This window comes from Petaurus breviceps, unplaced genomic scaffold (assembly GCF_028583685.1).
Source record: "Petaurus breviceps papuanus isolate PSGF00001 unplaced genomic scaffold, PetGlider_PUasm1.0 118, whole genome shotgun sequence".
NCBI classification, from domain to species: Eukaryota; Metazoa; Chordata; class Mammalia; order Diprotodontia; family Petauridae; genus Petaurus; species Petaurus breviceps.
The window spans coordinates 12,892,871-12,906,524 of record NW_027185616.1 but is presented as its reverse complement, the minus strand read 5'-3'; the positions used below and the strand labels follow the sequence as shown (position 1 = coordinate 12,906,524).

Sequence of the window (13,654 nt, the reverse complement as noted above, 5' to 3'; positions counted from 1 at the left end):
AGTAGGCACTGTAGAGTGCTTAGAGCTTGGTCAGACACCGAAGACACTGAGGTCATCCACTGCATCATGGCCTATCACCTGTCATCTTGACTTTGGTCCTGCCACTGGACTTTGAAGACTCTGATGATGCTGTGTAACTCTGCCTTACTTCAGTCCAGTTCACGTGCAAGGCTAGACATCACGTCATTGGTTTTCTTTAAAAATGAAGGACAAACAACATTAATGTCAACAGCACCATCCTCCTCCTAGTCGCACGCACCCACAACCTCCGCGTTATCCTTAGCTCCCCACTTGCCTTCCCCCCCACATGTGTATTGATATCATCTTTTGTATACATCCCCTTTATGGTCTTTACAGCATCTCCCTTATACGGCCCTTTCTTTCCACTCATACAACCTTTTCTCTGGTAAATATCCTCATCATCTTATGCCTGGACTATTGCAATAGTTTGATCATCTTGGTCACCTAGTCTCTTCCCTCCTTTCTTCTTCCTTTCATTTCAATGCTCCCCTCCTTCCTCTCTCTTTCCTCTCTCTTTTCCTTCCTCGTTCCTTCCTCCTTTCCATCCCTTATGTCTTTCCTGCTTCTCTTACTTCCCTGACACTCTTATTCCTTCATGCCCTTTCCCACCTGTTCTTCCCTTCCTCCCGCTCCCTCTTCTTTCCTTTCCTCCAAGCCTTCTTCCATTCCGTGCTTCCTTCCTTCCCTCCATCTCCTTTTTGCTTCTTTCCTCCCTTTTCTTTTTCACTCACTCTTTTCCTACTTCCCTCATTTTCTCTTTTTCTGCTTTTGTAGAACCATTATAGTTGAACATTTTTGTGACATTCATATTTTTACTTTTCTTTTGAATCATAATCTTGGCTCCTGGTGATCAATTCTTTCTTTGGGTATAAGGGCTGATTGTTGCTTATTCGAGAGAAGTATCATGTTTTTGATCCAAGGTATATTAGACTAAATTTATTCTTGTTGGGGAGTGGGGTGGGAATTGTTTTTGTACCTTTTTGTTGTGCAGTTGTGACACTTGTGCCTTTGTAGATACCCTGAAAGGGCTTATTAGTTTTGTTTCAAGTAATTATTCTTGTACAGCAGTGTTGTCTTCAGTACTTAGTTGTTTATTCTGACACTGGGGCAGCAATAATTACTTCAATTTATAAACATTAATTATGGAAGTAATTTGCAGATATTTCACAAGCATTTGCAATTTACCTGATGCTTTGGTTTGTCGTCCTGCTGTTTTCAAGCAACCAGCAGTGTGTTGTATGGTCAAGGTATGTGTTTATGTAAGATTTATCTGATATTTAAAGGTTAATTAACATGCGTTTGTTCACAGTGCCGTTCTTTTGTGGTGTATTGATATTTGTTACTTTTACTTTTTTATGATCTCTTTCTTGCCTGTATGAAGTATGCTATGTCCTTTTCAGGTGGTTAGATTTTCACATTATTTTGTTGTCTTTATTCTCTTTTTATTTATTGGATAATATGTGTAAAGTACTATATAAATATGAGTGGGTGTTTGTGCTGCCATTAGTATTCACACATGACTGACATCCTCTGTGGTATATAAATTTTCTGGTGACAGTCTAGAAGTACTACTTTTCCTTGTGTATATTAAAAGTAAACCACTGGAGGGTAATTAGAATTTGTATTAGGACATAAGCTCCTTGAAAGCATTGACTTTCTTTCTGCTTGTATTTGTATTCTGGGGCCTGTATTCTGGGGCCTTAGCACAGTTCCTGGCGCATTGTAAGCTCTTAATAAATGCTTGTTGATTAACGGTAAGCAACCTGTCTTTTTGAAAAACTCCCATCCTTGTTTGTAGTGTTGTATTTAGAACAGATGCTTCATAATTTTTTTTCTTGATGATGATGTAGCTATATTGCAATCAAAGAATAAGATTTGCTGGTTGTCAAGTCCTATAGTTATTTTAGTATGCTAGATGAAATGAAAATTAAATATAATTATAAAATTCCTTTGAACCTATTTTATGTCATTCTAACTCTATCACATTAATAGAAAGAAAAAGATAATCATCATGTAATATGTCTAAAGCATACAAATGTGTTAAATTAAAAAATACCCTATTATTGTAAATTCTCCATAATGTCGCATGATTTGAATAATGGGATATTCCTTAATCATATATTCTGGCTAATAGAGTATCATCACATATACCACATGTTGATTTGTCATTTTCATATAATTAAAATAAAAAATGCATTTAATATGAATTCTTCCCTGAGAAGCTTGTATCTATCTTCCTTTTGGTGATTGTGAAAGCATGGCAGGATATTGCAGGTGTTCAAGCTCATCATTATGCAGACCAGTCACTGCCCTTGATATGTGTGGACATACTGTGTAATATAGATCTCTGTGTGGAAGAATAGAACCTGGGCCAAAGTTTATTATGCATAGTTTTATTGAGTTTTTATAAAACCATTTTTCCTCTATAGGATGATGAACCTTAAACTTCAGATTTCACTCTATTAAAGTGAAAAGTCCCTCTACCTCTCCACCAATGTCACATTCAATACTGACACTTCTGTTTATATTAACATTTGCTTAATCATGTTTCTTAAAAGGAAAAGAATTTTGGAAGACAAATCTGCTCTGTCAGAAGCTTATTTTGTTACTGTTATTTTCTGCACAAAAATGGGGAAGGCAAAAAGATGCTATAGAAAGGAACCAAAAATCATGGTGCCATCTGGTTACAGGTTATTCTTAGTAGTCAGATAATTTTGCTTTATTTTAAGCTTAAAAACATGCAACACACCAATATTTTTCATCAACTGTATCAGGTTATGCCATTCTTCATATATGGAGATGTTGCTTGTGATCCTTATTAATTGAATGTATATTTTCTTTTCCAGCCTAGTAATAGATTTGTGATGATTTATTGATCACTTTCTCTTTCTTAACTGTGATGAGTCACACATATTTGTGAGACAGCTGGTTGTGGACTAGGACATAGTCTATGTCTGTATAGCGGAACAAAGCTAACCTGCCAATAGGAGATTTGACCTTGTCCTTGCTCATATGTATAAAATAATTTTTTCCCCCAAGGTACTAATTCTAGGGCCATAATTTTTTTTTTCTTTTTGGAGGGCAGTTGGGGTTAAGTAACTTGCCCAAGGTCACATGGCTAGTTTTTGTGTGTGTGTGTTAAGTGTCTGAGGCCGGATCCGAACTCAGGTCCTCCTGGCTCCAGGGCCGGTGCTTCACTTAATGCACCACCTAGCCGCCCATCATTTTTGATCATTTTTACAATTTGGATCAGTAGGCCTTATTTCTTGTTTTTATAGCCATGTATGTTTGTATGTATTCACATTTGAAAGTATATAGTATAGGGCGGCTAGGTGGCACAGTGAATAGAGCACTGGCCCTGGCATCAGGAGGACCTGAGTTCAAATCTGGATTCAGACACTTAACACACTTCCTAGCCGTGTGACTTTGGGCAAGTCACTTAACCCCAATTGCCCTCCAAAAAAAAAAAGCAAAAAAAAATGTATATGGTATATAAAATTTTATGATGACTATGTAGAAACAATACTTTTCCTTTTGTATTTTAAAAGTAAGCCACTGGAGGCTAATTAGAATTTACATGAGAACATAAGCTCCTTGACAGGAGTGGCTATCTTTCTGCTTATATTTGTATTTCCAGGGTTTAGCACAGTGCTTGGCACTATAAGCTCTCAATAAATGCTTATTGACTGACTGACAGTAAGGAACATAGAGAAATTCCCATCCTTTTTTGTAATGTTATACTTAGAGTAGTGTTGATATATAGTGTTGATTTTTTGGGTACTTTTGAAATGTTTTTTGAAAAGAATCCAGACTTTTATCCCCTTTCCTCCCCTTCTGTTTACAAAAGTAGAACAGAAAAAGATGATATGCTGTCAATTGTAAGACTAAAGTATGGACACAAATCTGGGTGAGGAATTTTAATTATTTCATGAATTCATTTAATTATTCAATCTAATATATCTTATTTTACAGTTAGCAAGGTAGAATCTATCATCCCAAAGGCCTATGTTCTCTGTTGCAGAGATTCTTAACTTTGAGTACATAGACCCCAAAAGGTCTCAGGGGGTCTGTGAACTTGTATGGGAAAAAAATTACATCTTTATTTTCACTAACCTGTGACTGAAATTTAACATTTCTGTCAAATATGAATGTAGGCAACAAACACTATTCCAAGAAGAGGTCATAGATATCATCAGATTTCCAAAGGAATCTGTGACACAAAAAGCTTAAAAACTTCCAACATTTCCTAGAGTTTGGGTTATGCCTTACTTGCTGTTTTGCAGCTATTCTACCTGGAATTAATTTATCCAAAAACACTTATCCCTCCAATCCCAGAGAGGACACTTAGACATTTAAATGACTTCTTTATTCCATTCTAGCTGAGACATCTAGGTAGTATAGTGTATAGAATATGTGGGCCAATAGATCCTGGGGGGTCCTTGAGGCCTTTTCAGGGATCCATGAGGTCAAAATTGTTTTAATAATAACACAAAGATGATATTTGCCTATTAAAATACTTCTCTCATTTTCTAACTACAAATCTGTTGTGAGGCTGGATTTTCTTCATATACTTCAATTAAAACTGTATTTTGTAATAGACTGAATGCAGAAACAGATGAGAATCTGTTTTCTGTTAAGCTATACATTAAAGAAATATGCAGATATGTAAAATACTTTTCTTACTAAATTCTTTTGTTTTGGAAAAGTATTTTATAACAATGTTATTTACATTAACATGTAGTGGGTTTACTATTCTTTTAAATGAATTGATAAATTTTAAAAAATGATCAGTTTAATTTTTAATATGGTAAATATAAATAGATTTAATCCACATAAACAAAAGCTTTTTGGGATTCTTAGTAATTTTTTAAGGGTGTAAAGGGATCCAAAAAGTTAAAAAATTCAATTTAATAAACATTTTAAAATGCCTACTATGTTCCAGGTACCACTAACCATAAAGGATACAGACAAAAAAAAGAAAGTTGCTGCCCTACAGGAGCTTACAGTCTAATGGGGCAAGACAACTCCCAAAAAGAGGCTGCAGAGGTGGGAGGAGTAAGATACAAGTGTACCTGGTGGGGCCTCTTGTTCCGTGGAGTTGAAACCAGAGATGTAGATGGAAAGCGGAATGAGCTAAAAATCTAATTCTTGCCCTCTAAAAAGGAACAGGTTGGAAGGAATTTGGTTCTCTGCCCTCAAGTTCTTCCCTTAGAGGGGAGAGGAGGCTAGATAGAGCACAGGACTTGGACTCAGGAAGACCTGAGTTCAAATCCTGCCCCAGATATTTACTAGCTATATAACCCTGGGTGAATCACTCTCCCAGCCGTGGTTCTCATATGTAAAATCAGGATAATAATAGAACATACCTCACATGGTTACTGTGTGGATGAAATGAGATAGCATGTTGTAATATTAATGGGATCTTCCCTGCCCATTAGTAGGCCTCCATGGAGCCCATTAAGGGAAGTTTGCCCAGGGGAGCTTGCTTGTAGGAAGGCTTTAGCACCTTTTGTTAATTTCTAATTAGGTATTGAGTCAAGAGGGTTGTGATGCCTTCTGGCTCTAAAAAAGGCATATATCTATACTCTGAGGTTAGCATTTTGTTTTGAGGTTCACTTACTGGAAGAGCATTCTTGTGATTTGACCAGATGAGACTCTGGGTAGCCGTTAAGGAGCCTCCCACCTCTGCTTTGAAAAGCCCAGATGTTGATGCTTCTCTCTCTGGTAACTGTGTTTGTATTGTCTTGGTTAGACAGTTGGATCTGTCTGTTGATCTGTGCTAATTTTTCAGACAGTTATAAGCCCTGTCTATTGGTCTTTTTTTCTCTGCTTTTATGTTCTCTGAAGTTCAGGGTGATGACTTTTCCTCTGAAACTAGTGAATATAATTAAAAAAGATTGTTGACCCCTTAAACAGCTGTCTTTCCTAGTGAAGTAGACCTTTGCTAAGAGCCAAACTGGGTATGCCAGTGTGGTTGCTGCTACACATGTAAACTATATTAGTGAATGAATAAAGCATTTATTAAGCATTTACTAAGTTCATTGAACTATGCTAAGTGGATACAAATAGAAATATTGGAAATAATAGAAAAGACAGTGATAGCCTACATTCTAATGGAAGAGATAATGGAAATGTTTGCTATTATTATTCAGTGTATTTCCTTTAAAGCAAGAAGATATTTTAATTCCTCTGGTCTTGTCATTTCTCTGCTCAGAAATCTTCAGTAGTTCTAGCCTTTTGTTCACTGAATAAAGTTCAGATTTATCTGACATTCAAGACTCTTCACAATCTGGTACTGCTTTCTCTAGTCTTATCTATATTATTCCTCCTTGTTTGTTTGTTTGTTTGTTTGTTTATTTATTTATTTATTTACTTACTTATTTTGCCTTTTGGAGGGCAATTGGGGTTAAGTAACTTGTCCAAGGTTACCCAGCTAGTATTTTTGTGTGGGTGTTAAGTGTCTCAGGCTGGAACGGAACTCGGGTCCTCCCTACGCCAGGGGCGGCGCTTTACTCACTGAGCCACCTAGCTGCCCCCCTCCTTGTTTATTAAAAACAAAACCTTTTTAAAAGAGTTAAATAAAAAATGCTAGGCATAGGACCTAACTTCCCCAAATAGTAAATATAGCATTTCAAATTACTAGATTTAAAACCAAGGATTATCTTGGGTTGTTATGTAGTTTCTGATTAGGAATCCTGAGTGATAGTGTGAGTTAAAATTCCATGGTAAGGGATCTTATTACAGTGAAAACAAACCTATGAAAAAAATAGATCTCCAAATTCTAATTGTCAATATACTTGAAGTGGTATTGGATACTTAATTCCACGTACATTTGTACTGTCTTTGGAAGTTGTTATACTGTGATTAGTCTCATAGCTGCAGACTTCAGAGAAAATCAGCCTGTGTTGTAGGAAGAGTATTGAGGTTTTCTGCCTCTTCAACTTTCTCTCTGGGTAACTTATTTTGGGGCATGTCACTTAACCTCAGTTTTCTCACTTAAAAATGTGGGAATTGGACCAGGTGATTTGTAAGGCCCTTTCTGGCTCTAAATCTGTGAGGCTGTTCTCCTCCATATGCCCTACCAAACTCCTCTGCTCATTCCTTGCTGTCTGACCTGTTGTCCAAAATGACCCAGCTTCCTTTCTTTGTCTATTGAATATCTATCTATATTTTAATGTCCAACTTACACACCCCCTTCTCCATAAAAACTTGTTTATTCTCCCTCTTTCCTCCTACCTTCATTAGTTAGGATCTATCCTGCTTTGATTTCATATGTTTTGTGCTGTTTTGGTAGTATAGTCATTCATATATGTTTCTTTGCCTCCTTAAATTGTAAAAACTCTTACTGAGGAGGGAAAATCTCTTAAATACACCTTTTAAAAAATTAAGCTTATTTTGGGGTTAGCAAAAGGCTTGGCACACAATAGGGATTCAATGAATATTCGCTAAAGAATTGCATTTTTCCTCCCTGTGATGTATAGTTTTATCCTTTTCCCTTTTACCTAATGCTAAGAAGGTTAAAACTGCTTTCCTGAACAAGTGAAACCTGTGAACACTGGATGATGAATATAACTTAAAAGACTAAGAGGAATTTTCCATGTCTTTTAAGTTCCTATAGGTACTTGTTAAAAACGATGACGGCCTTCCCGATATATTTACTTTTCAATGCCTACTTTTGCCTTTAACATTGTTGCTGTTGTGTAGCATTGATGGACAGTCTTCGGAAAGGTGGATTACTTGATTTTAATATGTATGTATATAATGAATCTAAAGCTGAAAGAAGCAATCTTTGGTGGCAGCTGATTTGCCAGCAAATGAACAATTTGTTAGTCTCTAACATTAAAGAACAGGCCCAAGAATGACCCTGGAGTCAGAGTGTGATCTGAATTCTGAGGGAGCATGTGAGTACAATTTTAGGTTCATAAACCCTTATGTCAGTAGGACATTGAGTCTACCATATCTTTTGCAACCAAAAGTTTGTCTTTTATATAAGTTTTCTATTGAAACGTGCAGTTAGGGAATGAACAAACAATTCTAAGAATTGCTGAGATAGCTGGGTAAATTTGGTAGGGGAAACTTTGCTCCCAAAGCAACCTATTTATATTAATGTTCCCCTCCATCACCATCTTGTTCTCAACCAATTTAAATGACCTACCTTTTGGTTGATTGGAACTTGAATGTGCTTAGGCTTGTTTTTTGTCCAGGAGTTAATTGCTTATTAGGATTATAAAAGATCATAGATTTAGAGTTGAATATCATTTATAATACTTTACTATGCATGAGAATTGTATTTTGGATATCATTCATTTACAGAGTTTATGTACACATATTAATGTCCCCAAACTCCATCTCCCCCTCCCCCCCCAAGGTGATCAGTTTTCAACTACGTTTTTTGATGCAAAATTTTCTTCTGCTTTTACAAGTCTGAAACATCTCTATGTAGTAGTTGCTGTTTTATCCATAGTTTCCCCATCATTTTGTTTGGAATTGTACTTTTGTTAAAATCTTATTGCCTTTTATTTATCAGACTCAGTTTTAGATAGATTTAGATGGTGTTCTTAAAGAAAAAAAATGGACTGATCAAGACCAGGAAAAAAGGGAAGTGTTATTAAATACTTGAGTCTGGAAAGATAGATTGAGATGAATAAGGATGCTAAGAGGCCATCTGACTCAAATGTATGAGCTGAGCTACAGTCTGAGGATTTCAACAAATATAAATAGATGACCTATCTGTTCATTCATGTATATGATATTCTTCTATGTACTGTTTTATTAAATTTCCATATTATAGAAACATATCTAAATTGTATTTTCACTTTTCCTTTTTCTTTAAAAAATATGTGTGTGACTTGAATTCAGATTTAGAGCTTGGGGAACGGAGAGAAGAATCTTCAAAGGAAGAAAGGAAAATGAAAAATTCTTTGAGCCTTTTTTTCCTTAGCCAGCCTTTGTGGTTTTACATGGTTAGCCAATTAGTTTGCTAATACTTCTTCCTATTACAGATACAGAAAATCAATATACCTTTAGAAGGAGCCAGTGAAGAATAGAATTGACTTGTGAATTAAAGAAAAACTTACTCATTTACAGTTTTCAGAGCTTTCATGTTGAATTCAGAGACCTCAAGAAAGACAGTCATATTGCTTGTAAATACACACATATAGTACATGCCTCACAGTGCTATGAGAATCCAATATGATAATTCATATAACATGCTTTGCAAACCTTAAAATGGTACATAAAAGTCAGATATCTTTGAGACTCCTTCTGATATAGAATCTATGATTCTGTGATAATTATAATCCTTGTATGATATTGTATGTAAAAGACCAGAGACAGAATAAAATAATCATGGTAATTGAGAAAGAATCTTCCTCAAAAATCTGTGAAATAATAGATGCAGGTATTATTATTCCTATTTAAGAAATGAGGAATCTGAAGTTTCAAAAGGTTAATTGTCAGTGGTCATGTACCTCAGAGCTGATATTTGGAAACAAATTTAAGTTCAAAGTTCTGTGCCAAATCTTGGGGCTTTGAGGCCTAATCCAAAGAGTTTCTTTTTTTTTTTTCTCCATACCTTTACTAACACAGAGGAACTCCAGGCTTCTGGCATCACTAGGGGGAGCTCAAACAGTAGAAAATGGGAATTTACAGCTTTCTTCGTGTTGGAGCCATAAAACCAAGTAGACGCCACTTGTTTCCTACATGAATACATGCTGCTCGTGTTCAAGGGGAAGAAGCACATTTTATGGGAGCTTCACAAAAGCCATTTGGGTGTTTACATGGTTAATAAGGGCTCTAAAAAATTCTGTATGCATGTACATGCGTGTGCGGTTTTTTTTAATGCTGCAAAAGGAAAAGTCAGCCTTGCTATGATTTCTTAATACTTCCTTGAGAATTTCCTTAGGTGCGTAGAACTGAAGTGACTTGCTCAGGTTCCCACATCTAATAAATACTAAGGGTAAATTTATGTCCGTGTTTCACTGACTCCAAGCTGGGCACTTTATCCACTGTGTGTGATCTTTGTAGTTTAGTTTTTCATGTCGATTAAACAGCAGTGTTGATATTTCCCCAGTTGATGATTATTTCAACTTAGCTTTGGAGGTGTTCCTTAGAGGAAGAGTTATCCTCAAAGTGCTACAGGTTAACTTTAACATGTAGTACCATGTAGGTAGCATTGGGGCCATGAAGACCTGTTTTCATTTCCTGTTTTTAACACTATTTAATGATATGACCCCAAGGCTAGTCACTTCACCTTTCTGAGCCTGTTTTCTCATATGTAAAATGGGATAAGTATAACCCTAATGTCTATCTCACAGGATTGTTGTGAAGATCAGATGAGATAACACATGGAAATGGTGTTAAAAACTTTAAAAATTCTAAAAGTTACATTTTTTATTTATAGAGTAAAACATCCTGGCTTTAAAATAAACGTATTGAATTAGTGTGTACTAAAGACACTTAGCTTAGTATTTTCCCTATTGTAAAAAATAGCTCTTGAAGGTCCCAGTCATGCATGCCCAGTCTTCTGTTACCAAATTCATTTCTGTATTTTACCAGTGATAATAATTTTTAAGACAGACTGAACATTAATATTTATAGGAAGCACAGCACATGTTTTTCTTTATATAGTTTTTTTGCCTCTAATTTGCTCATGTGTTAATATCCTTTTAAAAATTCTTTTTTTTTGCTGCAGAGAAAATGAAGTGCTGAAAGTACAACTGAAGAAGTATGTAGGAGCTGTCCAGATGCTGAAAAGAGAAGGACAAACTACAGAAGGTGAGGAAAAGGGAGAGGGGAAAGAGAAAGGATTAGCCACAACTTGGGCAAATTAATTTTATGAAAATTTCTTTTAAAAATTCTTGCAAGATGTTATTAGTGTAATAAAAGTATTGAACTGGGTTTAGGAGACCTTATTCTAGTCTCTGTTCTGCCTCACTATTGATCTTGGGAAATTCATTTAACTCTTTGTGCTTCAGATTTCTGTCCTGTAAAATGTTGGTTTTTTTTACCTTATAAGGATCTTTCTAGCTATTAAATTCTATTAATCGGTGAGGGTACATAAATTTTCTGAGTTATTAATTAGTATGTCTACCATCTCTTAAAGCTCAGATCTGAAGAATTAAAAAAAAACCTTTGAAAATGATGATGAAAAGGCAAATAGTTATCTATCTTTCTCTTCCAAATCCAAAAAATAAGGTAGATAACAAAATATAAACTCACTCAGAGCAGAAAGAAAAATTTTCTCCTTCTGTTTTTGGCCCTAAGTTAGCCATTGCCATTTTTATTAGATGTTTCTCAAAAATTAATCAGCAAAGAAACTCTTGACTTTTATTTAACAATAATAACAATAATAGTAATACTATTTTAATAATAGTTATCATTTCTGTGGTACCTGCTATGTGCCAGGCAGTGTACTAAAACACTTTACAGATATTATCTCATCAGATCCTCACAACAGCCCTGCAAGGTAGGTGCTTTCATCAGGAAACTAAGACAGCCTGAGTTTGAGTGACAGCTAGTAAGTATCTGAGGGCCAAATTTGAACTGGTCTGCTTATCTCCAGGCCTATAACTCTATCCATTGAGCCACCTACCTGCCAATAGAATCTAAGATAACTCACACATTTGTACCTGACAAAGACACTAAATGTATCCATAAGCAATATGACTTTCTAAGGGGCGGCTAGGTGGTACAGGGTGGCACTACCCCTAAACTCAGGTCCTCCTGAGTTCAAATCCAGCCTCAGACACTTAACACTTACTAACTGTGTGACCTTGGGCAAGTCACAACCCCAATTGCCCTGCCTTCCCCCCTGCAAAAAGCAAAAACAACAACAAAAAAACAATATGACTTTCTGTAAGGAATGTTTTAACAAGAGAATTTCAGATTTTTTTTTGTGGCCATATTCTCTAGTAACACTTTGTAAACTTGCCATCTGATAGAGGGAAGCAGGATTTGAATCTGGTTATGCCTTGTGATATAAACTCATTGAATTGTACAAAATCCAAACCGAGTTTATCTTGAAGGTTGATTTTCTTTTAGTTTAAGTTTGATTCTGGCTAATCTGTAATATTCATATTTATATAATATGATCAACTCAGAAATAGTTTATGAGTTGACATTCACAATAAAATCAGTACATAAACTACAAGTAAAGTGCATATCAAAAGATACTGACAATGAACAATGCTTGAGTTAAATTGGTTTACCCAGGAGTCAAAGATGCCGAGAAGAGGGGAGTGTCTAGCGGGAGATAGCCTGAGAGAGAATTAAAGGGTTACAGGGTTTGGAGGTCACAGTGCATGTGAAGAGAAGGGTTTTATAAGGGAAAGGTGAAAAACCAATAGATTTTGGTCAGATAAGGGGATTTCATAATTTTTGAACACGGAGGTGGTACATTTGTGGGTAATGGCACAATCAAAGGCATGACTATCTTTGTGTGTTGCTGAGTTTGGGTGGTGGTGTAGCTCATGGAAAGTGGGTAGGTTGGTTGAAGAACTGAGTGTTTAGGGTATTTGAGGGGGAATCAATATGTATGTGGAAGTCCCTTCGAGTGAGGGCAGGGGTTGGGGAGGAAAGAATAATTTTGAGCCAAGTATCAAATTCATTGAGGAAGGAGGAGGAATGATGATGGGTGGAAGTGACAGGGGGTGGAGGAGGTTATAGGGGGAGGGGGGTCTGTAGACAACTGTTACCAGGATTTTGGTTGGGTAGTAGATATGAATGGCATGAACTTCCAAGGAAGAGAGGTTACTGAATGAAGAAGGAGAGGGAAAACTGGAAGCACTAATGGGGAAAAGTATTATTCCAGCTCCCTACCTCAATCAGTGAACCAAGGATGATGAGGGAAGCTGCAAACAGTACCTGAAAACATGGCCAGGGAAGCTGTGTCATCAAGGGGTAACCAGGTTTTTTAGTAAGAGCTAAGTAGATGGAAGGAATAAACAAGATGTAAGATGAAGGGAAATTTGTTTCCTGTGGAACGGGCTAAATGGAAGGAAGGTATGGGTAGAGTTTGACTGAATCTTTGGGATGGAAAGGTTGACAGGGATGGGAATGAATAATCACATGGCAAATGAAGTAATACAACTTGCCCAAAATCACTCAAGTATCCCACGTAGACTCAGATTCAAACTTAAGTCCTCTTGCTCCAAATTCAGGATGCTTTTTATTATGATAATTGATTTTAGGGAGACTATAACTTTAAAACAAACTTTCACTTTTGGACACAGGGAGAGGATTCCAAGTATGGGTGTTCAGTTTTTTTCAGTTGTGTCCGAATCTTTGTAACCCCATTTGGGGTTTTCTTGGCATAGATGCTGGAGTGTTTTGCCATTTGCTTGCTTATTTTATAGATGAGAAAACTGAGGTTAAACAGAGTTAAGTGATTTACCCAGTGATTCACACAACTGGTAAGTGTCTGTGGCCAGATTTGAACTCAAAATGATGAGTCTTCCTGACTGGCACTCTCTTATCTATTGAGGTTTAGGGCTGCTGGGACCCCAAAATAGTGACACGTGGGTCCTTCCCAAATGAGTTAGACCCAAACTTTCAGTCAAAGACATGGTTTATTAGAACACCTACAGAAGGTGAGCATGACTAAAAATCTGTCATGTTCTTAAGGAATCTATTT

The 13,654-nt window shown here is 36.3% G+C and overlaps 1 protein-coding gene across 8 annotated transcripts in view; it reads left to right on the top strand.

Annotated features, from left to right (window-relative positions):
* The window catches only part of SNX29 (sorting nexin 29), a 691,881-nt gene that overhangs the window by 203,484 nt on the left and 474,743 nt on the right, over window positions 1–13,654 (top strand). For all 8 annotated transcript variants that reach the window (XM_069086196.1, XM_069086188.1, XM_069086239.1 and 5 more), the window contains one exon: window positions 10,715–10,797. In XM_069086196.1, coding sequence (XP_068942297.1) covers window positions 10,715–10,797 — 83 coding nt within the window. The remainder of the gene's footprint in view (window positions 1–10,714; window positions 10,798–13,654) is intronic.